The 27544-nt window shown below is 42.1% G+C and overlaps 1 protein-coding gene across 1 annotated transcript; it reads left to right on the top strand.

The window, feature by feature from the left end:
- Positions 1 to 6327: 6327 nt before the first annotated feature.
- MTERF2 (mitochondrial transcription termination factor 2) lies at positions 6328 to 17553 on the top strand. Its single transcript, XM_077468472.1, has 2 exons — positions 6328 to 6442; positions 9521 to 17553. Exon 2 carries the CDS (start codon positions 9562 to 9564, stop codon positions 10741 to 10743), a length of 1182 nt encoding a protein of 393 aa, XP_077324598.1. The 5' UTR covers positions 6328 to 6442; positions 9521 to 9561; the 3' UTR covers positions 10744 to 17553.
- Positions 17554 to 27544: the final 9991 nt, after the last annotated feature.

Below are 27544 nucleotides of genomic sequence, written 5' to 3'. Positions count from 1 at the left end.
CCACCAAAAGAAAGCTCTATTTGTGGGGAAAAAAAGGACGTCAATTTTGTTTGGGAGCCACGTCGCACGACCGCGCAATTGTCAGTTAAAGCGACGCAGTGCCGAATCGCAAAAAGTGGTCTGGTCTTTGACCAGCAAATTGGTCCGGTCTGAAAGTGGTTAAAAAAATGAATTTTTTTTTTTTTTTTTACATTTCTTAATTTTCCAAAACATTATGACAAAAAATTACTACTTCAAAAAAACCCGCCACTACTTTACAAAAATGGGTCATTTGGGGGATACTTTTACTGTTCTGCCATTTTAGGGCCTCAAGAAATGAGATCTGTCAGTACATCTGGATTGATCAATTTTCAGATATATCCCATAGTTTGTGGACTTACTTTCCTACAGAAATATACAATAATACTAATAATATAGACTGATTTGGGTTATTTTCACCAAAGAAATGTAACAGCATACATTTTGGGCTAAATTTATGAAGAACAATTATTTATTTGAAAAATCTTACAACAGAAGTGAAGAAAAACAAATTTTTTCTGTCTTCATTTGTTTATTTAGCAAAAATAAATAACTTAGTGGTGATTAAATACCACCAAAAGAAAGCTCTATTTGTTTGGGTACAGTGTTGAATGACCACGCAACTGTCATTCAAAGTGCAACAGCACTGAAGCCTGAAAATTGGCCTGGACGGGAAGGGGGTAAAAGTGCCTAGTATTGAAGTGGTTAAGTATGCTGGCTCAACTTCAATGTTCCTGGATATGATGTAAAAAGATACTGTTACTTTCTGTTTTACCCAAAAAACATGATTTTCTACTCACAATACCATATAGTATTTATCCTTATTTTGCTCACAAAAAGCAGCTGGGGGCTGCCATCTTGTTTGTCATCTGGGTGGCACCCAGCAGACCTTCTGTATAATTTATCCACACCTCCGCACAGGGAGGTGGCTCTATTCTGTGCATGATTCAAATTGCTAAGTGCATAGAAATGGTGCTGGATCACTGCTATTGGCATTGGAGGGGTTTTATCCCCAAATGATTTAGTTCAAAAGACAACACTATAGATAGAACTTTCAATATCCTCCAATGAGCAAAATATACACTTGAAAAATCTTTTAAAATACACACAACATATATTTATTTTGTCTTATCTTTATTTTGTCAATTAAAAAAAAATGTGTATGTATTTTAAAAGATTTTGCATTTGCTCATTGGAGGGGTATTGAAATTTTTACTATCTATAGTGTTGTCTTTTGATCTATAATTCTGTGCATGGAAATTTACAGCAGAGACAGAGGAAAGCAAGAGAGAAATGGGGAGACAGATAACGGGAGAGAGAGGGGGGAAGAGAGAGAGGGAGAGAGAAGGAGAGGGTGGGAGAGAGAAGGAGAGGGTGGGAGAGGGGGGAGAGAGAAGGAGAGGGTGGGAGAGAGGGAGAGGGGAAAGAGAGGGGGAGAGGGGAAAGAGAGGGGGAGTGAGAGAGGGGGAGGGGGAGAGAGAGGGGGGAGAGAGATGGAGAGGGTGGGAGAGGGGAAGAGGGAGAGAGAGGGGGGAGGGGGAGAGAGAGAGAGACGGGGGAGGGGGGAGAGAGAGGGAGAGAGAGAGGGGGGAGGGGGAGAGAGAGATGGAGAGAGAGGGAGAGAGAGAGAGAGGGAGAGGGGAAGAGGTAGAGAGAGGGGGGAAGAGGGAGAAAGAGAGAGAGGGGGAAGAGGGAGAGAGAGGGAGAGAGGGGGAAGAGGGAGAGAGAGGGAGAGAGGGGGAAGAGGGAGAGAGAGGGAGAGAGAGAGGGGGAAGAGGGAAAGAGAGAGAGGGGGGAAGAGGGAGAGAGAGAGGGGGGAAGAGGGAGAGAGAGAGGGGGGAAGAGGGGACTATTTTATAAATGAGAAGAGGCGACATAGGGGAAAAAAAAGATTGAAAAAAGGTTGGAGTGTTCAGAGGTCTCTCTGGGGTGGTGAAACCATTTGAGGAGCGTGGTTTTGGTACAACGAAAGATCATATTGACCTACCTATTATATATAAGGGATCAGGTGCTTCTGGTGAGTGAACACTACTGAAGTGGGTACTCTGAAAGGTGAAGCACTTCGAGGGGTGTAACAGTGTGGCACTGTTGTTTGGATGGAACACTTTCCAGGACTTTTTTGAAGCACTTTATTGAACTTTGACACTACTGTGTGGTACACTTCCATGGAGTTTTGAAGTACATTTACTGGACTGTGGCTCAAAATACTTGATATTTATATATATGATTATTATTAGGTATTTATTTATGCACAGTGCACTTTGGAGGAGGCTTGTGTTTTTAAGACTTTTGGATAAACAAATACACACACACTAGGTTTTGACCTTGACACTTTACTGATTTAACATTAGATTAGCACTGCTATTTTTCTTTGTTGGCTTTTTTGTTTTAGTTACTACTGTGCTACATATTAGGGGTGCACGTAGAGCAGCAGGCAGCAGCTGGGCAGCATATTATATATATATATATATATATATATATATATATATATAGGGTGTTGAATTTTCCAAAGATGTGATTTTCATATGACTTTGCTTACGCCCCGAGTCTCAGTGATGTAAAAGATATATATGCCAAATTTCAAGAAGATTGGATAATATTTAGGGATTGCACATATTGATCACTTTTATCGAAGCAAAGTCTGTGGGCTTCACTTGATAAGAAGTCATCTACAACAATGCTGGATGAAGAAAGTCCCATTCAAGTCTTTATAGAAGAATGAGTGAAAATGGTTAACTACATCCAAAATGTCCTAAAATTTGGAAGTCATCCAAGAGAAGACTACAAAGAGTTATTACAACTCTCACTCCTGTACCTAGGAGGTTGGTCTAAAAACTACTTCAGTTTCGGGATCCCAGGGGCACTGCATCAAGCAAGGTGGATGGGAAAAGCAATATATGCACTTAAAATTGTCCTCTTCACTAAACAGTTGAATATTCCTCAATGACAATTGGAAGGAATGAAACGGGGGGCACATTTTGTCAGCCACATATATATTCACTTTTGGCATGAGGCAATTGTAAGTCGATGGGCTCCAAAGAATGATTTGGTTATGCTACAGCTTTTGAGCACTTATCCAGATGCAGACATCAAAAAATGTGCTCTCACAGTTGCTAAGAGACACTTCGTCAGAAACAAATGTAGGATTGGCTTTTTTGGACGAACGTATTACTCAGGCTGTTAAGAAAAACATGACTAAAAACTTAGAAACCAAACCTGCAAAGAAAAGGGAAGTGAAACGATTAGAGGGTAAAAACATGGTAAACATGGTAAAAAGACCTGAACCATTTCGTTACTAAGAATACAAGGGATTGCATCATCCAAAGTTGATTAATATAACCCCTGTTTTGCCTATCATATTACCTATTAATCTTAGTGTATAGCTTTAATAGTATTTTAAAAGTTTGTGATTTCTAGTTTTCCTAATAAAAGTAATTAACATTCAAAAATTGTATTTTTCGCTTACTTTTACAAAACAGATCAAAGTGTGCAACCACTAAATATTATCCAATCTTCTTGAAATTTAGCATATATATCTTTTACATCACTCAGACTCGGGGTGTAAGCAAAGTCTGCAAAAAAATCTACAGTTTATTTTTTTCCATTAGAAAATGAAACACCCTAATATATATATATATATATATATATATATATATATATATTCATATTCTATCTCTATCATACCTCCCAACTTTAGAACTTGAAAATGAGGGACACATCAGTGGGAAGCATAGCACGCTGTGGCATAACCGGGTGTGGTCAAACTGTTAATAGTGAAAGAGGCTTAAGAGGCATGGTTTAACAGCTGGGCTTTCCTGTACCTATAAAACTTGCATTGGTTGCTTGTTTTCCCCCAGCACAATCATTTTAAAAAAAAAAATCTGTTCACTAGAGTTGCACGATTAATCGTCAGGAATTGTTATTGTGATTTTTATTTCTCCATCGCGATCTTGTTTCACGATTCTTGCTATGCAAAGAATTCCCTCTGCTCTTCTGAAGCCACAACCATCAAAAGAAATGAAAAGAAAAACTGGGCAGTCTGCCAAGAATCAAAACTTTCTTTATCAGTTGAACTTTGTCAATGGAATAAACTTCTGTGTAAGTGGAAAAAAGTTTAACCACTTAAACACGAAACCTTTTTCTGACATTTGTTGGTTTCGAGTTAAAATAAAATTTTTTTTTTGCTAAAAAATTACTTAGAACCCCCAAACATTATATATATTTTTTTAGTAGACACCCTAGAGCAGGGGTCTCAAAACGGTGGCCCTCCAGCTGTTGCGAAACTTCAAGTCCCATGAGGCATTGCAAGGATGACAGTTACAAGCATGACTCCCACAGTCAGATTCATGATGTAGTTCCGCAACAGCTGGAGGGCCACTAGTTTGAGGTCCCTGCCCTAGAGAATAAAAGGGTGGTTGTTGCAATATTTTATGTCACACTGTATTTGTGCAGCGGTCTTTCAAATGCAATTTAAATAAAATAAAAATCTAAACAGTAAAGTTCCGTCCCATAGACACATTCCTACCTTGTGGACGGCCTCCCCAGAAGAGATGAAGCTTTTATAGCTGCAAAGGGTGGGCCAATTCAATATTCAACCCTACAGACTAAAGCCTTGTATACACGATCGGATTTTCCGATAGGAAATGTTTGATGACAGGCTGTTGGTGGAAACCCAGCTATGTGTACGCTCCATCGGACAATTGTTGTTGGACTTTCCGCCAAGACAAATGTCTGTTGTCGGATTTTCCGAGTGTGTGTACACAAGTCCTTTGGACAAAAGTCCAAAGTACAAACACGCATGCTCGGTAGCAGAAGCGATCGATCTTGTAAACTAGCATTTGTAATGGAGAATTAACATTTATGATGTGGCAAATTATGAAATATCCAAATGCAGCGCACAATTTTCTTCTTCTTTAATGGGATAATAATGAAGCTGCTTTGCTGGTGATACTGATGGAGTTATTGCAAACAAATTTTCAAAGGCTTTTTTTTTTCTAGTGATATCAAGAATAATATTATTATTATTATTTTTTTTATTTGGGCAAGTTAATACAAGCAATAACTCCAAGGCCAATAACACGTTATCTCCTCAGATTCCGCAACATAGCTGGTTGACGAATGGCCGTTCAGAAACAAACTGAAAAGTACAAAATGAAAAACGTGAACTGAAAAGCGCTATATGAAAAGCGCAAAAAAGAAAAGCGCGAATCAACACTCACCAAACTTCTACTAACACAAAATTAGCAGAAGGAGCCCAAAGGGTGGCGCTAAAGAGCTGAAAAACAACATAGTACATCACTTCGTTTGTCACTGTTGGCCAACAATTATGTGGGCGCGTGTATGCAAGACAAGTTTGGGCCAACGCCCTTCGGAAAGTTTGTGTGTGTAAAAAGCAGGGGTCCCAATACTTTTGACAATATAGCGTGTGTATGTATGTGTGTGTATGTATATATATATGTGTGTGTGTGTTTATATATATATATATATATATATATATATATATATATATATATATATATATATATATATATATACACACACATACACATTGTATATATATATATATATATATATATATATATATATATATATACACACACATACACACACACACATATATAAAATTATATAATTAGTTTTTTGTATTTTTTGTTTATGCACTAAGCGTGGGTAACATTGGAATATTTAATAGTTCTGTCAGGGAGACTTTGCTGAAAGAGATGAAGCCTGGGTTATGACTAATTCTGTTGCTAATTTGCATAATAAAAATCCCCCAGTGTGTGTTGGCGGAAAGAACATTAGTAATTGACAACCCTGCGAAGTGTGAATTTAAATATTGTTCAAAGAGGAAAGGTGTGAAAAGAGTAGGTTTTCAACAAAACAATTTTCTCATGTATAACAATAAATTGACATTTAACAATTAAAAACACTTTAATTAGAATGCACGGTGTGGTCTGCAAACAAAGTACAGTATTTTTTCCATTTCAGAAGAAGCAGTACAGTACACAGCTCCCTCAACACAATCCGCAAACAACCAGGGCCGACTTGAAATGTCACATGTTTATGCATACCCTATCACAACACAGATATCTGGACAGCTCTGCAGCCATCTTGGAAGAGGTATACCATTCAAAGGGCATCTTCAATAAAAGCGAATTTTGACAATAGCTGGTCACAACCACGCCTTAGAAACAGAGAAGGAATTGTCTCTTACAAAAAAAGTTTTAAAAGCTTATAATTCAGTCACTGTTAAAGAAGGCAAAGCGCAATGCACTGTGGGATTGTAGTGTGCTCGTCCCTCTGCACCTATAGGCAGCTTTTACTAGGAAACTACAGCTCCCAGAATAACCCGGGGTTTTAAAGGGTCTTGACCAATCAGAGTGTAGGGTATGTAGTTCCCGTGAAGTCCGGTGGCAGGGGACAGGTGAGACTGCGGGTTGCTGTACAGCAGTGCTAGTATAGTACATAGAGGTGTGTGGGAGTATAAGGCATAGCTCGGTATACTTCACTGTCAGGGTAGCACAAGGAATCAGCCATGTGTCTGTGTAGACACCGAGCAGCTGAACTCCAGGCAACTAAGCAGACTGATGTAAGGCATATAAAAGGTGTGGTTTACCTGCCATAGGATGTGTATGTGTGTTCATCCAGTCCTGAGATTTACACAGTACAGTCATCCCTAGCAGGGCAGATCTCACTTTCCTCTACCACCATTAGATATCAATTGCAAGCTTTGCCCTCCCAAAGAGAAGCAGCAGACTAATGAGCTCATATCTCTGTCACTCTTCTCTCTCCTCCCATCAGTATGTCTCATGTTAGAACTGAAGAACTGCTCCTCCCTCTCCCAGTCTGAGCTCTGTTCTACACAGGGCTGCAAGATGCCTGGGCAAATTATAACCAGACTCTGAGCACAAAAAAATGGCTGTGATTAAAGCATTATTACTTGCCTTTTCATCAAAAGCAACCCACACCCATCATGCGGGCTTCCTGCTACTTTGAACAAATGCGCTCCTTTACGTGATGGGAATAGTACATGTCATGCCGTTCCCAAGAGCCGCTCGGATCAAAGCAATGCAGTTCTCATAGACCCCCGTGATGTGGTCAGGTCTGTGCCTCCCTCTCCACCCAACCATTCACAAATGAATGGAGCAGAGATACAACTATAGCACTAAAGTCTATGAGACCTGACCTGAGATACATCTGAGCGGAAGGAGCCGTACTTCATCCATCATGTGAATGAAGACATTTGCCTAATGTACAAAAAATACTTACATGATGGGGGGGTTGCTTTTGAGAGAAAAGAAAGTATAAGGCCAGTTTTACATTGAGCTGTTTTTTAAGGCATTTTAGCGCTAGAAATAACCTCTAATATTTATGCCTGGAAACCGCCTTCTATTCATTTCAGTGTGACTTTTCACACTGGGGTGGTGCGTTTGCGGGACATTAGGAAAAGTCCTGCAAGCAGCATCTTTGGGGCAGTTTGGGAGCGATGTATACAGAAGGATGTAGTAAGGGAATGCTGCATAAATGAATCAGCAGACAAAAGAGTCTCTTTAAAGTGGTGTTGCCACCAAAAAATAAAAAATAGTTTAAAATTCTTAAAAAAAAAAAAATTATTGGAAATTTTTTTTTTTACGCACCTCTAAATACCTGTTGCTAGGGGGTCCCTCATAGTCTGCCTTCTTCCTTGCCCGGGCTGGTGACATTACTTCCCCTCGTGCCGCACAGTCATCTGGGACCTGTCACGTATCCCAGATGACTGTGCGGCGTATCACGGCGCCCTGCGCCACTCGTGCATGCGCAGTGGGTGCCCGGCTGTGAAGCCACAGCTGGGTACCCTCAGTAAGAATGACGGCGGAGCGGCGAACGAGGGGGGGCTTCGTTCCCCTGCATTGCTGGACCCAGGTAAGTGTCCGATTATTAAAAGTCAGCAGCTGTAGTATTTGTAGCTGCTGACTTAAATTTTTTATTTTTTTTTAGGGGGCACCCCACTTTAAAGTTGCTTGAAGCTCCATGAAAGCTATACAAATGCTTTATAAAAGCTTAACGCAGCCCTCTAAATTTCCACTCCCCTGCTCACATTAGGTAAGTGGAAATAAGCTGAGGATGAGTGCGGAGTAAGGATGAGCTCAGGCGTGTTCGCATGGTCCACGTGCAGAGCCCGCCAGGAAGTCGGCGCAGCGCTGCGCTAATCACAGGCAGTGAGACATTGCCCCGATGCGTGGCTGCAGAGATCGAGGCAATGTCTCACTGCCTGTGATTGGCGCTGCGCCGACTTCCTGGCGGGCTCTGCACATCGAACATTCCGGAGCTCATCCCTAGTGTGGAGCAGAGATGGACTGACCAGTAGGGGGCCCCATGATTACGGTGCACGCGGATGCATCAGCTGAGGTGCGATAGTGAAAGATCCCCCTCAACTGGCCGATGTAGAGCCCAGGGCTCTCCCTAACCTGTACGGACAGCTCGATGAGTGGGAGAATGGGACGGATCGGCTCTCCTCCTCCCCGATGATAGCCAGAGGAAAGCACCGCCGAGCCACGCTCTGGCCATTGTAGCCTCCTAGGACATGAGCAGATCCAGCAATCATAGAGGAGCTTGGGGGGAGAGCAGGCAGGCACACACACCTCTTACACAGTGATATTCTTCCTCCTGATGTGGGACATAGAGATGAGGCTCTGTAGACATGATTGGTGCTTGGCTTGGGGACAGGAGGCGAGAGGCATCAATTAACAGGAGCATACAGAGGTGTTGAGTGTGCTGTCCTTCATCACTTTGTAAAGCACCTTAGTTGATTTAGACACTCCTCCCTGATCCTCCTCTTGATCCCCCCACCACCATGCTGTATTACTGCTCCAACTGGCTTGGAGATCTGCTATGATCAATGGGACTGTTTATGTCCCAGGTGGTAAAAGTTAGGTGGCTGCAACGCTGTATCCTGGCCTAGGGCTTCGCGGAAAGAGTCCCCGCTGGCTTGCGCTACACTGTTAGTGTAGTGCCAGTCTTATGGGATGGACTGGGCTGAGAGGCAAATTAGTCTAGCGCCCCCATAAAGCGGCTGCACTGCTTCTGGTATGCGGGAGCCGAGGCGCTTCTAACTTTGACTGTCCTATCATCCTGGACAACAAACCTTCCTCACTGTGCTATATGTTTTTGCTGCACCATTGGTATGGTTATATCTTCTTAGTCCTCGCCGTAAAATTATCAGAAATTCATGCTTAAAGTAGGGAGAGCCCCGGGATCTACATCAACTAGGGGAGGAGGGGGATCTGTAGCTGATATTTTTAAAAGATATGTATTTTTAATAAGTGTATATAAATAAAAATGTATGACTGTTTTGTAAAGATGCCTATTTTTCATTTGTAAAAACCATTGGAGACATATATCTAAAGTCCCTTTCATTCACGCAGATCTATGATTGGTTTTATTCTCTTTGTATATTGCGTTTCTGTTTTGTTGTGCCCATATTACATGCTGCACTTTTTCTTTCCTTTTTTTTTTTTTGTAGGATGAATTCAAGATTGTTGCCTTGAACACTACAAAGCAGTTATGTTGAAGACTTTTGCCAGTACGGTTTTAAGGTGCCAAAATGGGCTGAGGAGAAGCACTTTTCAATGCAGACATTTGTATGTACCCATCATGGTAGTTAATAGGATATATACTGCTTCAAAATCAAATACAGATGGGCAAAGCCTTGGAGAAGAAAACCAAAAAACGATTGAAAGCCTCTACAAATTATCCATCAATATTAAAAAGATTCGCCAGTTAAAAGGTTGGGTTCTTTGTAAGGAGGTGGCGTATGTAGAAGAAACTGCTGATATCCTAAAAGGAATGGGGGCAAATTCCATGACAGTGGCCGATATTCTAGAGTCTTGTCCTGAGGCTTTTCTACAGGAGCCTGCAGAGATCAATGTCCAAAAATCCATCTGGAACTTGGTGTGTCCCAAAGATCGGGAGCTGATCTCCATTATTGAAAAGTTTCCGGATTCTTTCTTTGGTTATAAGAGTTTCAAAAACCAAGGAGACAACATCAGGTACTTTCAAGACCTAGGACTCAGCAACAAAATAGTTTGCCGGCTGTTAACAAGCGCTCCACAGATCTTTTGTAATCAGATAGAAGACAATAAGAAAACAATTGATGCTCTGAAGGAAAATTACTGTAGTCTGGGAGGAACGAAGGAAAACTTTCAAACTTGGTTAATGAAATTGTTAAGTCAAGATCCATTTGTGCTCTCAAAGTCCTCTTTGGCTTTTAAGGAGAATGTGAAATTTCTACAGAATATAGGTTTTAAAGATGCAGAAGTGTTAAAACTTTTGTCCAAACTTAAAGGTTTTATTTTTGACATGACTTGTAGTAACATGGAACTGGGTGTTCTGTTTACAAAAACCACCTTTGGCTGTAGCGCTGAAGAGCTAAGGCAGCTAGTTATGACATGTCCGGCTCTTATTTATTATTCGGTTCCGCTGCTTGAAGATCGATTGAAAAATTTACTCCAAGAAGGTGCTTCTGTAAGACAAATTAAGGAGTGCCCCAATGTTTTGGAGCTTACGCCGCAAATTGTACAGTTCAGAGCAAGAAAAGTCAAACAGTTAGGCCGGGAAATAAAGGACCAAGGTTTGGAGGTGCTTAATGGGACTAAGAAAGATTTTGAGTCCAAATTTGTCAAGTTACAATTCAAAAGCGAAAGACCCTTGTTTAATCCTGTTGCCCCATTGAATGTGGAGGAATGACGTGGAAGTGCCAGTTTACGTGGAAGGGATAAAAGTTGACAAGCTGTAAAAAGGCACCATGAACTGATATTTAGTTAGCAGAAAGCAGACCTTTTAGTAAAAAAAAAAAAAAAAGTGGAACTACTGGTAAGGTAAAATAATACAAAATACTATATTTTAAAGCTCCTTTTTAACTTATTTATTACGCTTAGAGCAGCGCTGCTCTTTCTTCCCTCTCTTCTTATTATTATAGAGTACTTCTGCTCTCCTGAGCTGGCTGCCGCTCCGAATTTCAACCAGAGCCTCTAACATAGGTCTGGATCCAGACCTATGAGGAAGAGGAAAATAGGATTAAAATCCAGCCAAAAAAAAACTGGACCTTAAATCGCCATCTTTAATACTTATTTATTTATCTCATCAGTTGCTCCTGCTAGCACTCCATCCTACCCTCCTTAACACAAAATACAGTATACACTGTTGATTCTGCCGGTAGAATATTTTTTTCGTTTCTTTAACAGACCAAGCTTTCCAACTAAAGTGATATTATAGCTGGACAAACCATATAACACCGGAGGAAGGCTTAAAAAACAAAACAAAAAAAAAACCTTTGCTTTCTCGTTCAAAAGATTTATTTGTTTTAGAAATAATAAATAACAACAAATACAGAATATTTGACAAAACAAAAATATTAAAATATAACATTAAAGTATAAATGTTATATAGAAAAATAATTAAATACATAAATAAATATGCAAATAAATAAAAATAAACACACTAAAAGAAGAGAGGGGTGCTCCATCAAAAACCTTTGCTTTAACGTCTTAAAATGTGTGTAAAGTTAAACAATAATTTTCACTTATTAGCTTAATTTTGGTTTGTTAAATATACCATTTGAAAGTGTTTTATTATATCTGTGCGATAAGTGAAAAAATATATTTTTAGCTTTTTTTTTTATATTATATCAAGGAGCCTGATTAGCCCACCTAGTTCTTATCTGGGACTACCAAGTAATTGGCCTTTACAGAATACAGCCCCGTAAGGATTTACTTCCTTCCTGACCAGAGCACTTTTTGCGATTCGGCACTGCGTCGCTTTAACTGATAATTGCGTGACTGTGCGACGTGGCTCCAAAACAAAATGGGCATCCTTTTTTTCCCACAAATAGAGCTTTCTTTTGGTGGTATTTGATCACCCCTGCGGTTTTTATTTTTTGTGCTATAAACAAAAAAATTGTGACAATTTTGAAAAAAACACATTATTTTTTACTTTTTGCCATAATAAATATCCCCCAAAAATATATAAAAAATAACTTTTTTTCCCTCAGTTTAGGCCGATATGTATTATTTTACATATTTTAGGTAAAAAAAATATTGCAATAAGCATTTATTGATTGGTTTGCGCAAACGTTATAGCGTCTACAAAATAGGGGATAGTTTTATGGCGTTTTTATTAATTTTTTTTTTTTTTGCTAATAATGGCGGCGATCAGTGATTTTTATCGTGACTGCGACATTATGGCAGACACATCGAACAATTTTGAAACATTTTTGGGAACATTGGCATTAATACAGCGATTAATGCTTTAAAATTGCATTGATTACTGTAAAAATGTCACTGGTAGTGAAGGGGTTAACGACTGGGGCGGGGAGGGGTTGTGTGTCCTAGGGAAGTGTTTCTAAATGACTGGGGGATGGGCTTGTGTGATGTGAACACTGATTGCTGCTCCCGATGTTAGGGAGCAGATGATCAGTATCCTGTCATTAAGCAGAACGGGGAGATGCTGTTTACATCGGCATCTCCCGTTCTTGAGCTCCGTGACATGATCGCGGATATCCCCTCGGCGATCGAGTCCGCGGGTCCCGTGGGCATGGTCATGGAGCTCGCGACAGGCGTGCGCACGGTGGGAATTTCAAAGTAACGTACGGGTATGCTACTTTGCCCAGCCGTACCCTTCTGCCGACGTATATATGCCGACAACGGTTGGCAAGAGGTTAAAGAATAAGTTCACTTTTTGTAAAAAAATTATTTTTAAATGCAAATGTTTTATTTTTTTTTTATTTTTTTTTGCATGTAAAAAAATATGAATTGATTATTTTTTTGGTGCAGGAGCCTGGAAAGCATTGCACCAGCGATTAGCAGCTCGCTGATGCCATGCAGGTCTCCTGCACACTGTCTGTATCAGCTTACCTTAGTTCAGAACTACAAGCCGACAGCCGCAAAGGATGTTGGGGCTTGTAGCTCATTCAGACACACAGAACTGTGTGAATGACATGGCTGTGTGGCGGAGCCCTCTATGGCCGTCCTGTTTTTCAAATAGTGGCAGCTAGTACAGCTCCACATACTGCTTCCACCTAAAATAGGGTGGAAGATGTAACATGTTCCCAAAGGTGAATTTATCCTTTAAGCAAATACCAGGGCTGACACCAGTTAGTCCACCAGTAAGGCCACCGGGCATTCAAGTCATACTGGGACTTAATTTTACCAGTATAAAAGGGATGCTAACATGGTGGTACTACATGCAGTAGTAAGTGGCAAGTGTGTCCTAATTACTGATAAGTGTCACACATGTCACAGGCCAGTCCACAGACGGTTAATCAAGATGGCAGACAACAGTGTTGATATGTGCATGGAACAGTGTGTGGTGATGAAGTTTCTTGTGAATAAAGGCGTAAAATCCATGGATATCTACAGAAGACTTATGCACAGTATGATGATGAGATGCTCAGCCTCAGTAAAACATTTGAAAGGTGCAAATGTTTCAAAAATGGCCATAGGTCTGTCAGTGACAATCCCAGCCGTGGCGGTTCCCAGCCCACAGCAGTCTTTCCTGTGAACATTCAGCACGTGGAATGCCTGATATTGGATAATTGATGCATAAATTAAATTGCACAAGAGATTACCTCCTTGGAGGTCAGCATTTCAGCACCAATGACGAAGGGAAGCAGGCTGTCCTAGGATGGTTCAGGCATACTGACAAATGTTTCTATGCCAAAGCTTTCCTGGCATTAGTTAAATGCTGGGATAAGTGTATACATTTAGCAGGGAAGTATGTCGGAAAAAAAAATGCAGTTGCCAGTCCTTGAAATTTGTTCTTTTATTATACAAAACTCAAAAGTTTTGGTTTGACTTGAACACTACTTGTATTAAAAAAAAAAAAGTACCCTTGATGGGCCAGAGGCTGCAGCCTATGGTAATATATTGCTAATGGTTATTTTTTGTTTTGTTTTTGTGTTTAGCTGCTAACACACACTCACCTGTCCCAGGATTCAGCAATGTGCCACCTGAGTGGTCACTTCTCTCCCTCTCCCGGGGCCAACATTTTAACTGTAGGCACCCAGCTGTGACAGCTTGCGGCTTCACAGCTGGGTGCGCATGTGTGAGTCGCACTGTGCCTCGTGAATGTTCCAGAAGCTTTCTGGGACCTGTGACGTGTCCCAGAAGACTGCAGGGAGGGGGAGAGGCAATCCTTTTCCTAGGCAATCCAAGTGGGAGTGGGTTACCTGTCAAAACTAGGTAATCGCCCCCCAAGAAAATGACATGTCAAATGTAGCAGGGGAAGGACGGAGGAGTGCTTAAAGAGGAACTTCCCCTTTTGGGTGGAGTTTTAATTGTTAATTTTGCCTATGGGGAGGAGAAACCCTTATGCTTACCTGATCCTCTGCTCCCCTGACAGATGGTGCTCTCTCACAATCCAGCAGTAAACTGTTCCAGACGTCCCCAAGTTCAGAACAGGGCTATGGGTGCTGCTCTGGGTTTGGTGATGTCAGGACTCAAGATCATGAGAGTGTGGGGGTGCAGGAGCTGCAGGGAGCAGAGGATTGGGTAAATTTATCTTTGTTTTAAACAAGCATTTCATTCTTGCAGTGCAGGCACAGCCCCACTGCAAGAATTACCGGTAACCTTTTATTTACCTGGAGGTCAACTTTAAGTATTTGACTAGTACTTTTGCATGTTGTTATGGGGGGGGGGCTGACAAATAAAGGAAAACTATTTTTTTGTGACAGTTCTTTTATAAACCAATTGATTTGAATAACCTACTGTTGTATTTAGAGACTCCACTGGTGATTTTCCACAGGCCTTTCCCCTAAAATGTGCCAAACTATGAGGTCTGGTGAGTAGGGGTGCACCGAATGGGTTTTTTGGTGCCGAAACCGATACCGAAAATGAAAAATACACTAGGCCGAAAACCGAAACCAATACCGAAACAGCACCGATACCGAAACATATTTTAAAAAAAATATTTTTATACAGGAGATGGTCAGAGACTGGAGACATGGTACAGGAGATGGTCAGAGACTGGGGACATGGTACAAGAGGTGGTCAGAGACAGGGGACATGGTACAGGAGGTGGTCAGAGACAGGCGACACGGTACAGGAGGTGGTCAGAGACAGGCGACACGGTACAGGAGATGGTCAGAGACAGGGGACACGGTACAGGAGATGGTCAGAGACAGGGGACACGGTACAGGAGATGGTCAGAGACAGGGGACACGGTACAGGAGATGGTCAGAGACAGGGGACGCGGTACAGGAGATGGTCAGAGACAGGGGACGCGGTACAGGAGATGGTCAGAGACAGAGGACGCGGTACAAGAGATGGTCAGAGACAGAGGACACGGTACAGGAGATGGTCAGAGACAGAGGACAAGGTACAGGCGATGGTCAGAGACTGGGGACGCGGTACAGGCGATGGTCAGAGACTGGGGACGCGGTACAGGAGATGGTCAGAGACTGGGGACGCGGTACAGGAGATGGTCAGAGACTGGGGACGCGGTACAGGAGATGGTCAGAGACTGGGGACGCGGTACAGGAGATGGTCAGAGACTGGGGACGCGGTACAGGAGATGGTCAGAGACTGGGGACGCGGTACAGGAGATGGTCAGAGACTGGGGACGCGGTACAGGAGATGGTCAGAGACTGGGGACGTGGTACAGGCGATGGTCAGAGACTGGGGACGCGGTACAGGAGATGGTCAGAGACTGGGGACGCGGTACAGGAGATGGTCAGAGACTGGGGACGCGGTACAGGAGATGGTCAGAGACTGGGGACGCGGTACAGGAGATGGTCAGAGACTGGGGACGCGGTACAGGAGATGGTCAGAGACTGGGGACGCGGTACAGGAGATGGTCAGAGACTGGGGACGTGGTACAGGAGATGGTCAGAGACTGGGGACATGGTACAGAAGATGGTCAGAGACTGGGGACGCGGTACAGGAGATGGTCAGAGACTGGGGACGCGGTACAGGAGATGGTCAGAGACTGGGGACGTGGTACAGGAGATGGTCAGAGACTGGGGACGTGGTACAGGAGATGGTCAGAGACTGGGGACATGGTACAGAAGATGGTCAGAGACCGAGGACGTGGTACAAGAGGCGTCCCCCATTGCAGGCCAGTGTCCCCCATTGCAGGCCAGTATCCCCCATTGCAGGCCAGTGTGCCCCATTGCAGGCCAGTGTGCCCCATTGCGGCCGGTGTGCCCCATTGCAGGCCAGTGTGCCCCATTGCAGGCCAGTGTGCCCCATTGCAGGCCAGTGTGCCCCATTGCAGCCAGTGTGCCTGTGTCCCATTTTGCAGCGAGCCTGTGCAGGGAAGAGAGGAGAGCCGCCTCCGCCGCCTGTTTGATCACAGCGCCGGGAACATCACAGCTTTCATTTCAATAGCTGTGTGTTCCCAGCCGCGCGCCGTCACACACAGCCCCTCCCACTTGTCCAGGCACTTTGATAGACAGATCATCCGTCCAATCCTGCGGGTGATCTGTCTATCAAAGTGCCCGGACAAGGGGGAGGGTCAGTGTGTGTGACGGCGTGCAGCCGGGAACACACAGCTATTGAAATGAAAGCTGTGATGTTCCCGGCGCTGTGATCAACAGGCAGCTGAGGTGGCTCTCCTGCGCTACACACCCCCCATGATGGGCGGCACCAGAGGCGGGGGCGGAGCATTTTCGGCCGAAATTTCGGTGCATCCCTACTGGTGAGTGTAACCTGTCAATAAAAAGACACCATGTGACTCAACTAATTAGCAAAAAAGATTAAAGTGTATGTAATGGCAGAACTTTTCTTTTTTTTGAATGGGGAACGGGTAGACCTCTGCTAGGTTTTTGATGCTGTCTGTGTCCCCTGCTAGGGAATTCCACGCTCTGTTTGTCCCATTGACCATTGTCGCTGGGACAAGTGAGAAAGTGATGAGAAACACCAAATGTTAGAGCTGTCACCAGAACAAGAAGTGGGGGTAAATCTTCCAGTGGGGACACTTGTTCATAAAGCAGCTTGGATAAGAATTCACCTTTGAGAGATTTCCTCCAGCTTCTTGGTGTGTCTCCAAGGGAAAAAGTAAAGGGGAATGTCTGTAATGATACACGGGCAGCACATTATAAACAGGGGCTGCAACCCTTCCCTACTCTACTTAAAACAAAAAAGAGTTTTGGCTGTTCATACACTTTAAATATCAGATTATGGTAGAGCTGGATTTAAATGCCACATTCTCAGTTGATGAGTCCAAAAAATGTGGTTTCGGAGTTAGCTTTTGTTAATTCTAATTTCTCGAACTTTATACTGTGTTGTGTTTTTTTTTTTCTTATTTTTTACAACTACGGTATATCTGTGATTATACACAGTTCATTTCTATTATTTCGTTACTTACTAATCCTGGACAGCTCAAACATAGCAGCATGTGACCTAGTTTTACCTGTAAGTGTTATTTTTTTATTTTCATTACCGGATCAAGTTGCCTAGCAAAAGTGCTGAGCAAAACCATTTGAAGAGAACCCTCCTCATCCCTACTGTATAAACCTGTTGACAATCAATAGGGGGAAATAAACAATCACACTTGCCTTTATCCTTGTGACTTTTCTTCATACTTACCTATTTTTGTCCTGACTGTGCTGCCTGGGTCTCCATTCCCATGCTGCTATTTTACAAATATCTGTGATACTGTGCATGTGTGAGATGATGTCTTGCACTTCATCCCACACATGCACATTATGACATTACTGTGAGAATTTGTAGATCTCACAGTATGGGATTTCCCTGAAAGCAATAGTGACGTTACCTTTCCAGGGGAGTTCTGGGACTACTTCACCACTGCCATGAGGGAAATCGGGAAGCAGAAGAGAAATTATATTTTTATATATATATAAATATATAATATTTTTTTAATGGTTTCATCAGAGATGTAGAATCTGTTGTTATAACAGTGTTAGCTGGAGTTCAGCTTTAATTAGTGAAGTCTCTCTATAGCTATTAGTCCATCTAAACCTGTCCATATGCTGAGTGATATTTGGTCAAATCCTGATATATCAACTGAAATTAGCTTTGTGGTTGGTCCTTTTGGCACCCTAAAAAAAAATTGAACAATGTTTCCATTGCACAGAGCAGGTATGTAGAACTTATTTTTTTATTTTAGGAAAACAATATTTTTAATTTAGAATCCCCTTCTAAAGGAATGTGCCAGAAAAGCTCTTATACTCACCCCACTGGTGACCCAAGTCTCCTACCTTTCCTTCCTTCAAGTTCTGTGTCCTCCATCAGTCTCTTTGGTATTCAGCACTTCTGAAAGTTAGCTACCTGTGTCCCCTAAACCAAACTGCGGTTCCTTCCTCCTACCCTTACATCACTACAAGACTCAGCAGTGGTCAGAGGATGGAACCATGGCATATGGTGGGGGACTCAGACATTGGACACTCCCAGAAGTGAGGAATGCTGAAAAGCCTGATGGAGGATGCAGTGCTACACTTAAGGGAAAGTAGGGAGACATAGGCCACCAGAGAGATGAGAGTATAACACCTCTTCTATTGCATGGCACATTCTTTTAGGATTTTATTTTATCCTGACAAGATCGCTTTCTGTAGAAGAGGCAGCATAAACACAGATATTTCAGGTTATTTTGGAATTTTAGGTCTATCGTTAAGCTAATAAAGATAAGTATTTTGAGAAAAGGAATCTGAAAGCTTTCATCCGCTCACCTTAGCCAAATCAGACTGTCAGTTGCTCTCTTAAGAGGAGAAGCAAATTGCCTGTAGCGTATTACCGTGCACCCTTCTGATTAGTGTTTCTGTGCAGTGTAATGGAACTGTTTTTCTAGTCTTCAAATGTGCCTGGCCCCTGACCCAGAGGATTTAGAGGGAACAAAAAGGAAAAACAACGTTACTACTAAAGGTGGATTATAGCATCTTCAAAAGTTTTTTTTTTAGATTGAGGCATTGAAGATAGAACAATGAAAGCTATAGTCTCTTCCTTAGGAAAGTGGATAAATTAAGCTCAAAGCCCAACTCCAGGCTACAATTAAAAAACAAACAAAAAAAAAAACAATTTCTCCTGTAGGTGTAAAAAAAAAAAACAAACAAAAAAAAAAAAACCTCACCTTCAGTACAGAGATGTCCTATGCAGTAAACTCTTTACCCGTAACTTGGAAGACCGGAGATATGATCTGAGTGGAGTGCATCATGGGCCTACACCCTAAACTATTCACACTTGAGCGTGAGTCTTTTCACACCAATTTTTTTCTTTTTGGTGTTTTCCACACATAAAACACATTATTGAAGGGTTTTCAAGTTTCTGCCATTTTTGTTTTGGCCAATAGAAGCAGTATCATCTATGACATCACATGTGACAGTTCTTGTATCTGCTTTCTGTTTTTTCTGTGTAATGTTGTGTCTTTATCACACCTCTTGAACCATGTACACTATGTCAATTTCTTCCCAGGCCCTTGGCTGCTTGCCACATTTCTTGTAATGGGCTCTTGGAGGTTTTTGTGGGCCATCAGAAGGCAAATGAAGGTCTTCACATCCAACATGGATTCTATTCAATCCTCCATTTTCTTTTCACAGGCCTGAGGTTGCTAGGAGGTGGAGACTGAATGGTAGACACAAAAATTTAAAATAAAATAAAAAATATACTGAAAAGCTTATGGCGTGTTTTCAGGCGCTCCATTTGAAGTCCATGGGGTCAAAAATGTGCAATTTTGCCTGCAAAAGAAATTGTGTACTTTCTGTTGTGAGCAGCAGCTCAGGTCTGAATGGACATAATTGTATATACTGGGAATCTTCATACTGAGTGTAGATGCGCTTTGGGAAGCCTGCAACAAACTGCTTAGATGTAAATGAGGGATACGGTGCTGTCACCAAGGCAACTTTCATTTAATGTGCGATGGTGCAGAGAGCCAACATATATTTTATACACACACACACAGCAAGTTTGTAGTATATACTGACCAAAGTACTCAAAATAATATTTATTTTGCTAAGCAAAAATAATTGCCTGTTTTTAAAATTCTTTATTTATAGAAATAAAGCATCCAACAAGGCAATGCAATACAAAACAGGAGTAGCGTTTCACAAAAAGAAAAAACAACATATGAAAGAAGTAACTGTTAGGGCATGTATAATGAACAAATAATACCAGAAATGTTATATGAATAACAGCTACATACATATAAGTAAAAGAAGACTTGGTAAATGTGAAGAGGCCCAACTAATGTTAATAGTAATGTAGCGACAAGGGACCTGCCACCCTGCACAGCCAGGCACACCGAATTTCCACAGCACTCAAGAGTCAAGAAACAGTACTTGTAGCTTTGCTTATTTTGTTTTATTTATGGGTTAATAAACTTGGATAGGGGTATTTTAGGATGCCCACTTGGTTTTAGCAAAACTCTTCAGGAACAACTTCCATATGTACAGTCCATTTTTACAGACTCCTTGGCTTCCTCCAGCACATCACTTGCTTGCAGCACAAAAATCACAGATACAGCTGGAACATTGTTGGATGATCTGACAAAAAGGGCTCAGTCAGATAAAGCAAAGGCCAATTACAGGCGGGGACCACGGGCCCCTTGTTTGTTTAGCAAAGTCCCAGTGCCCAGCTGTCCTCTTGTGTCTACTGATCCCAGCACCACCTCTTCAGGCACTGCCAGCTCACCTGGCTGCAGCTGAACACTTTCACTAGGCTAATCTTCCACAGTCCCCCCAGACTGACTATGCAACCATCTCAGACTAAAGCAGCGCTAAAAACATAAAATTATAACGAGTGCATAGTGTTAAAGCAGAGTCCTTGTTCAGGGAAAAATATACTTTTTAGGTTAAACTGCTGGTGATTGGTTTCTAGGACACAGGGTGGTCCCAATTAATTATCCACAAGCTTGCTAATATAAAAATTTACTCTGCCGGCTCCTGCCTTCTGTCCAGAACTGTGCTGCCACCCGGTTTCCTACAGAAACAGGTAAGAAACTGCTATGGGGGGGCAGCAGTTACTGCTATAGGGGAAAGGGAGGGGGCAAAACACACCACTGTATGTGATGAAGGGGGCAGAGGACACTGCCACCCTTCACATCACCCCCACCCTCCCTAAACCCTGCATTCAGAACCTATTGCACTCCTTAATCCCAAATTCTGAGTGCAACACACTCCTAATGCCTGCATTCTGAGCATCACACATTCCTGATGCCTGCATTCTGAGAACAGCGCACTCATGAGCCCTGCATTCTCTGCATAATGCACTCCTAAACTCTGCACTCTCTTGTTGTAATACCTATTTTATTTTTGTTCTGAGTAAAAATATTTTATAAAAAAAAATGATCTTTGACTTCATTAGTGTTGTTCAAGTAGATCTCCATCGCTCGAAGGTTGCCTACCCTTGCTTTAGGGTATGGAGAATTTCCTAGATACCAGCTAATAGCTGCATAGGCCGAAGAAATGGAAACATTTCTCTAAGGTCAAAGAGGCAACCAGAGATGTTATTGCCGGATACCAGCCACAGTACTTGCCTAGTTGGATACTCAAATTTTGAGAATGAATGAGAGGGAACCTAGGAACGTATGGCAAGCACAAGAAAGGTGGATGTGGGATGGGAAAGGAGAGGAGGTGGGGGAGAGGAAAAAAAAAGGGGGGGGGGGATGCTATGCTGGTGTGTGTTATTTTGAAGGTCAGAAAGACATCAATTCCCAGAACAGTTTTCTTTCAGGGCCCTACCCTCTTCAGAATAGACTAACATGTTCCAATATGATCATGTTATTGTGTATTGTTCTCCTGTTTTGGGCAGTAAGTACTAAATCCTCTAGCACGTTGATGCTCTCAACCTTGTTGAGCCACCTTGAGATGGAAGGATGGTTTGGATCCTTCCAATGTAAAGTGATACAGGCTTTGGTGACATTAGGCATCAGACGGAAGACTCATTTATTAGCCCTTGTACATACGGTTGGACATTCTGACAACAAAATCCGTCTGATTTTGTCCAACGGATTTTGTCTGAAACTTGTGTTGCATACACGCGGTCGGACAAAGTTGTCGGAAAATCCGATCGTTCAGAATGTGGTGACGTTATTTAGTTACGACGGGACTACGTTCAGGCTAGTACCCAATAGCTTTGGTCTAGGAATTTGATCTGAGCATGCGTGGCACTTTGTCCGATCGGAATTCTCTACAAACGATAGGACAAAGTCCCATCAGACCATGTTGTCAGAAAATTTTATAGCCCAGCTCTAAAATTTTGTCGGTCGGATATTCCGACGGAAACAGTCCGATGGAGCCCACACACGGTTGGATTATCCGACAACATGGTCCGATCGGACATTTTCCGTCAGAATGTTCGACCGTGTGTACAAGGGCTTATACAGTGCCTTGCGAAAGTATTCGGCCCCCTTGAACTTTTCAAACTTTTGCCACATTTCAGGCTTCAAACATAAAGATCTAAAATTTAAATTTTTTGGGAAGATTCACCAACAAGTGGGACACAATTGTGAAGTGGAACGAAATCTATTGGATATTTTAAACTTTTTTTTAGCAAATAAAAAACTGAAAAGTGGTGCGTGCAAAATTATTCGGCCCCTTTACTTTCAGTGCAGCAAACTCACTCCAGAAGTTCAGCGAGGATCTCTGAATGATCCAATGTTGTCCTAAATGACTGATGGTGATAAATAGAATCCACCTGTGTGTAATCAAGTCTCTGTATAAATGCACCTGCTCTGTGATAGTCTCAGGGTTCTGTTAAAAGCGCAGAGAGCATCATGAAGACCAAAGAACACACCAGGCAGGTCCGTAATACTGTTGTGGAGAAGTGTAAAGCCGGATTTTTGATACAAAAAGATTTCCCAAGCTTAAAACATCCCAAGGAGCACTGTGCAAGCAATCATTTTGAAATGGAAGGAGTATCAGACCACTGCAAATCTACCAAGACCTGGCCGTCCCTCTAAACTTTCAGCTCAGACAAGGAGAAAACTGATCAGAGATGCAGCCAAGAGGCGCATGATCACTCTGGATGAACTGCAGAGAACTACAGCTGAGGTGGGAGAGTCTGTCCATAGGACAACAATCAGTCGTACACTGCACAAATCTGGCCTTTATGGAAGAGTGGCAAGAAAAAAGCCATTTCTCAAAGATATCCATAAAAAGTCTCGTCTAAAGTTTGCCACAAGCCACCTGGGAGACACACCAAACATGTGGAAGAAGGTGCTCTGGTCAGATGAAACCAAAATCGAACTTTTTGCCCACAATGCAAAACGATATGTCTGGCGTAAAAGCAACACAGCTCATCACCCTCAACACACCATCCCCACTGTCAAACATGGTGGTGGCAGCATCATGGTTTGGGCCTGCTTTTCTTCAGCAGGGACAGGGAAGATGGTTAAAATTGAAGGGAAGATGGATGCAGCCAAATACAGGACCATTCTGGATGAAAACCTGTTGGAGTCTGCAAAAGACCTGAAACTGGGACGGAGATTTATCTTCCAACAAGACAATGATCCCAAACATACAGCAAAATCTACAAAGGAATGGTTCACAAATAAATGTATCCAGGTGTTAGAATGGCCAAGTCAAAGTCCAGACCTGAATCCAATCGAGAATCTGTGGAAAGAGCTGAAAACTGCTGTTCACAACCTCACTGAGCTCGAGCTGTTTTGCAAGGAAGAATGGGCAAGAATTTCAGTCTCTTGATGTGCAAAACTGATAGAGACATACCCCAAGCGACTTGCAGCTGTAATCGCAGCAAAAGGTGGCTCTACAAAGTATTAACGCAAGGGGGCCGAATAATTTTGCACGCCCCACTTTTCATTTTTTTATTAGTTAAAAAAGTTTCAAAAATCCAATAGATTTCGTTCCACTTCACAATTGTGTCCCACTTGTTGGTGATTCTTCACAAAAAATTAAAATTTTATATCTTTATGTTTGAAGCCTGAAATGTGGCAAAAGGTTGAAAAGTTCAAGGGGGCCGAATACTTTCGCAAGGCACTGTAGATCTTAACAGGGATTTGTGAGCAATAGAGAAGGAAGAAGGCAGGGTCATCCAGGACCGGAAAGTCTGTGACTCGCCCAGTGAGCCTTTGCACAATAATTGCCATTTTTTAACCACTTTCTGCATGCACTATAGCCTAAAGTCAGCCACAGTGTGTCTCTCCACTTTTGGGGGATGTCCATGGATGTCCTCTCATATGCACAAGCGTGCTCTGTGACCGTTATGTCCTTTGGACACAGTTGATCACAGATTGTTGTAAGGGGCCAATCAAAGCGGCCCTTTACCATGTGATCAGCGGTGTCCAATTACAGCTGGTCACATGTAAACAGAGTTGCCAGATCATTGCCATTTCTTTCCTCACACGCCGTCTCTGTATGAGGATAGAATGGCCGATAACTGGCAAGTCTGACAGGACACATTGAGTACTGTACAATGTTAGTGTAAACAATCAGGGCACTGATCATCAATGCAACCTCATCAGTGCAGCCCCATCAGCGCACATCAGTGAAGAAGAAAAATTACTTATTTGCAATATATTATAACATTATAGCAAAAAAAAAAATGAAAAAGAAAATTATATATATATATATATATATATATATATATTTACTTTTTTTTTTATTTTTTTATCAAAAAATTAAAAAACCCAGTGGTGAATTAATACCACCAAAAGAAGGCTCTATCTGTCTAAAAAAAAGTATAACCACAGCACTGAAAGCTGAAAATTGGCCTGGGCAAGAAGGGGGTGAAAGTTCCCGGTACTGAAGTGGTAAAAAAAGAAAAATACTTGTCCTCTTCTTTTTCAATCCTATATTGCATCTTGGTGTTGCTGTTATCATGCAACCACTTCTTCCCTGCATGCACTTTAGCGATGACTGCACATAATTTCTCAGAGTGGGTTTCCTTATGGTGACAACCAGTGGGCCATGCCTACATAATTGTGCTAAACTGGCCACCTGAAATTTTCATCAGAGAGGGTGGAAATATTAGAACACACTTGGGAGATAGGGTTTGGACTGTTTTTACCCTATAAGTATAACAGGAAGCTCCTGAACAAGAACATGCATTTCAGGTTTAACAGATATTATTTGAATAAAAGCTGCAGACACAAAAATATGAAAAATGACTTAGGAAATTACCATGATATTAGGACATGGAGTTTGCATATAGTTCCAGATTTTACACCTTTATGGCTATATTTTTTCTCACACAGCGTTGCTACTGTGTAAATAATTCTTTGCATTGCATTATGGGCATTCTGTGGAAATATGTATGAGACGGCAGCCTCTGCTGTATCCTCTGGGATTACTGAATTAGTATGGATAAATTACTCATCGACTATCGGTGCCCTTCGTTAATCTTTATGACGTTATCAGGTCACTGGAGCCATCGTATGGTCTAATGGATTATTTTATGATTGGAGCTGCAAAATATGATGTATTTCTTTATAAAAGTGGCAGATATCTCAGTTAATTATAAATCTGGATGATGTGGCAGTTGTAAACTGCCTGGAGCATCTGCCTTCACCTGCTGAAAATGATGGTGTTTTCTACAGTATGTGTTGCTGATCTGTGGAACTGGGTCTAGCTAATTACATTTAGCTGGCAAGTGATCACATATTCAGAAAATTGTTATGGCCTCAGGGCTGGTGCTACCACTAGGTGAACTAGGCAGCTGCCTAGGGCACACTGCCACCTAGGGCGCAGCCACAGCCCCTGAGAGGAAGTTGGGGAAGCATCCAGCAAAACTAACAAGCCGTCAGGAGAAGGAAGTGACAAGCCAGCCAGCCAGCTGGCAGAGATAGATGACAGCAGTGGCGTAGTAGCGCTGCGTGAGGGGGGGGGGGATAGCTGGTCCATCACCGCAGATGGCATTACACAGGCTCTTGCCGGTGACACAGGCAGCGCCTCTAGCAGCACAGCTCAGAGAGAAGTGACAGCTTTACAGTGAACAGGAGGAGGGGCTGGGGGATGTCATGATCTCTTGATGGCACAGTGGTGGCATTTGATGGGCACAGTGGCTACGTTTGATGGGCACAGTGAGGCTGCAATTAAGGTTTTTTTTCAGTTTGTTTGTGCCCCCCCAAAAATTTTGTGCACCAGCCGCCACTGGGTAGGGATGTTATGCATTTTAAACAATTTTGCATGTCCAAGCTTGTGGTAACAGTTTGGGGAAGGCTTTTCCATGTTCCAGCATGACTATATCTCTGTACACAAAACCAGCTCCATAAAGACATTGTTTGTTGAGTTTGGTGTGGTGGAACTCAAGTGATCTGCACAGAACCCTGACTTCAATCCTACTGGACACCTTTGGGATGGACTGGAATACAAACTGCAACCAATGCCTTCTTATTGAAAATCAGCACCTGAGCACAAATCCTCACAGACACTCCAAAATCTTGTGGAAAGCCTTTCCAGAAAAGTGGAGGCTAGTATAGCCACAAAGAGGGGCCAAATCCATATTAATGACAATAGTTTTGAAATGAGATCTCCAAAAAGCTCATATAAATGCGATGGGCACACATTGAGGGTTATTTACAAATCCACTTTGCACTGCAAGTGCACCTGGAAGTGCAGTCGCTCTAAAATGAGGGGAAGCTCTGCTGATTTTATCATCCAATCATATGCAAGCTAAAATGCTGTTAAAATGCTGTTTTTTATTTTCCTTGCATGTCCCCCTCGGATCTACAGCGACTTTACTTCCAAGTGTACTTGCAGTGCAAGGTGGATTTTCCTTTAGTAAATAACCCCCATTGAGTCCACAAACGTTTGGCTATCTAATGTGTATCCACAAAAACAAATAAGTATGCAACCATTCAAAGTATACTTAGAAACCAGGTTTTTCATTTTATGGCACACACTATTACAATACACTGATTGTATATGCATAGCAAAAACAAAGAAAAAAAGTGAAACTCCGGGTTTTGTTTTTTGTTTTTTTTAGAGATGTCAGCTATATTGCAAGGTTTTTAACATTTTATTGCATATTCTTAAAGTAACTCTGTAGCCCCCTAAAAGAAATTTGAAAAGGCTGCCTGCAAAATAAGTCTTAGCACATACACCCTTTTAACACGCAGAGTCAGATAGTATCTGCCTGTCAATATGGACTTGTATTTCCGATCTGCTCCACTAAAAAAAAAAAAAAAAATCTCCCCTCCTCTGTCTAGGTGGATCGGATCAAAAGGCAGTCATGTGTAATCAGACAGCGGACTCTTTACCCATTGGTTCATTGTGAAGAGCTGGCTCGTCCATGTCCACCCTGCAGAAGTGAAGATGGACCTGTCATCAGCCTCAGTGCTCTCTGAGGAAGGGGCAAGTCCTCGAAACGCGTGAGTCTGCTGTACTGCTGGAATTTCTTCTGCGATACATTGTATTGTGGATCTAATGCTGTTGTCTCTTTATGAAAAGCTGTGAAGCATGCATCTATTTGTAAGTATAATACTTACCTTTTTATACCTATTAAATACTTACTTTGAGGAAAATGCACTAGGCCCGTGGACCCTCTGTATTTTTTTTGTGATGAAAGGGGCCTTACCTGTCCTGCTGCTGTGCCACAATCTTTTCTCTAAAGAAGAGCAACCATGAATGAAAAACAATTTGAAT

Source organism: Lithobates pipiens, unplaced genomic scaffold (genome assembly GCF_037356315.1).
Source record: "Lithobates pipiens isolate NorthernLeopardFrog02 unplaced genomic scaffold, aLitPip1_a1.2 Scaffold_8, whole genome shotgun sequence".
Lineage (NCBI taxonomy): Eukaryota > Metazoa > Chordata > Amphibia > Anura > Ranidae > Lithobates > Lithobates pipiens.
This window is presented reverse-complemented; position numbering and strand designations above follow the sequence as displayed.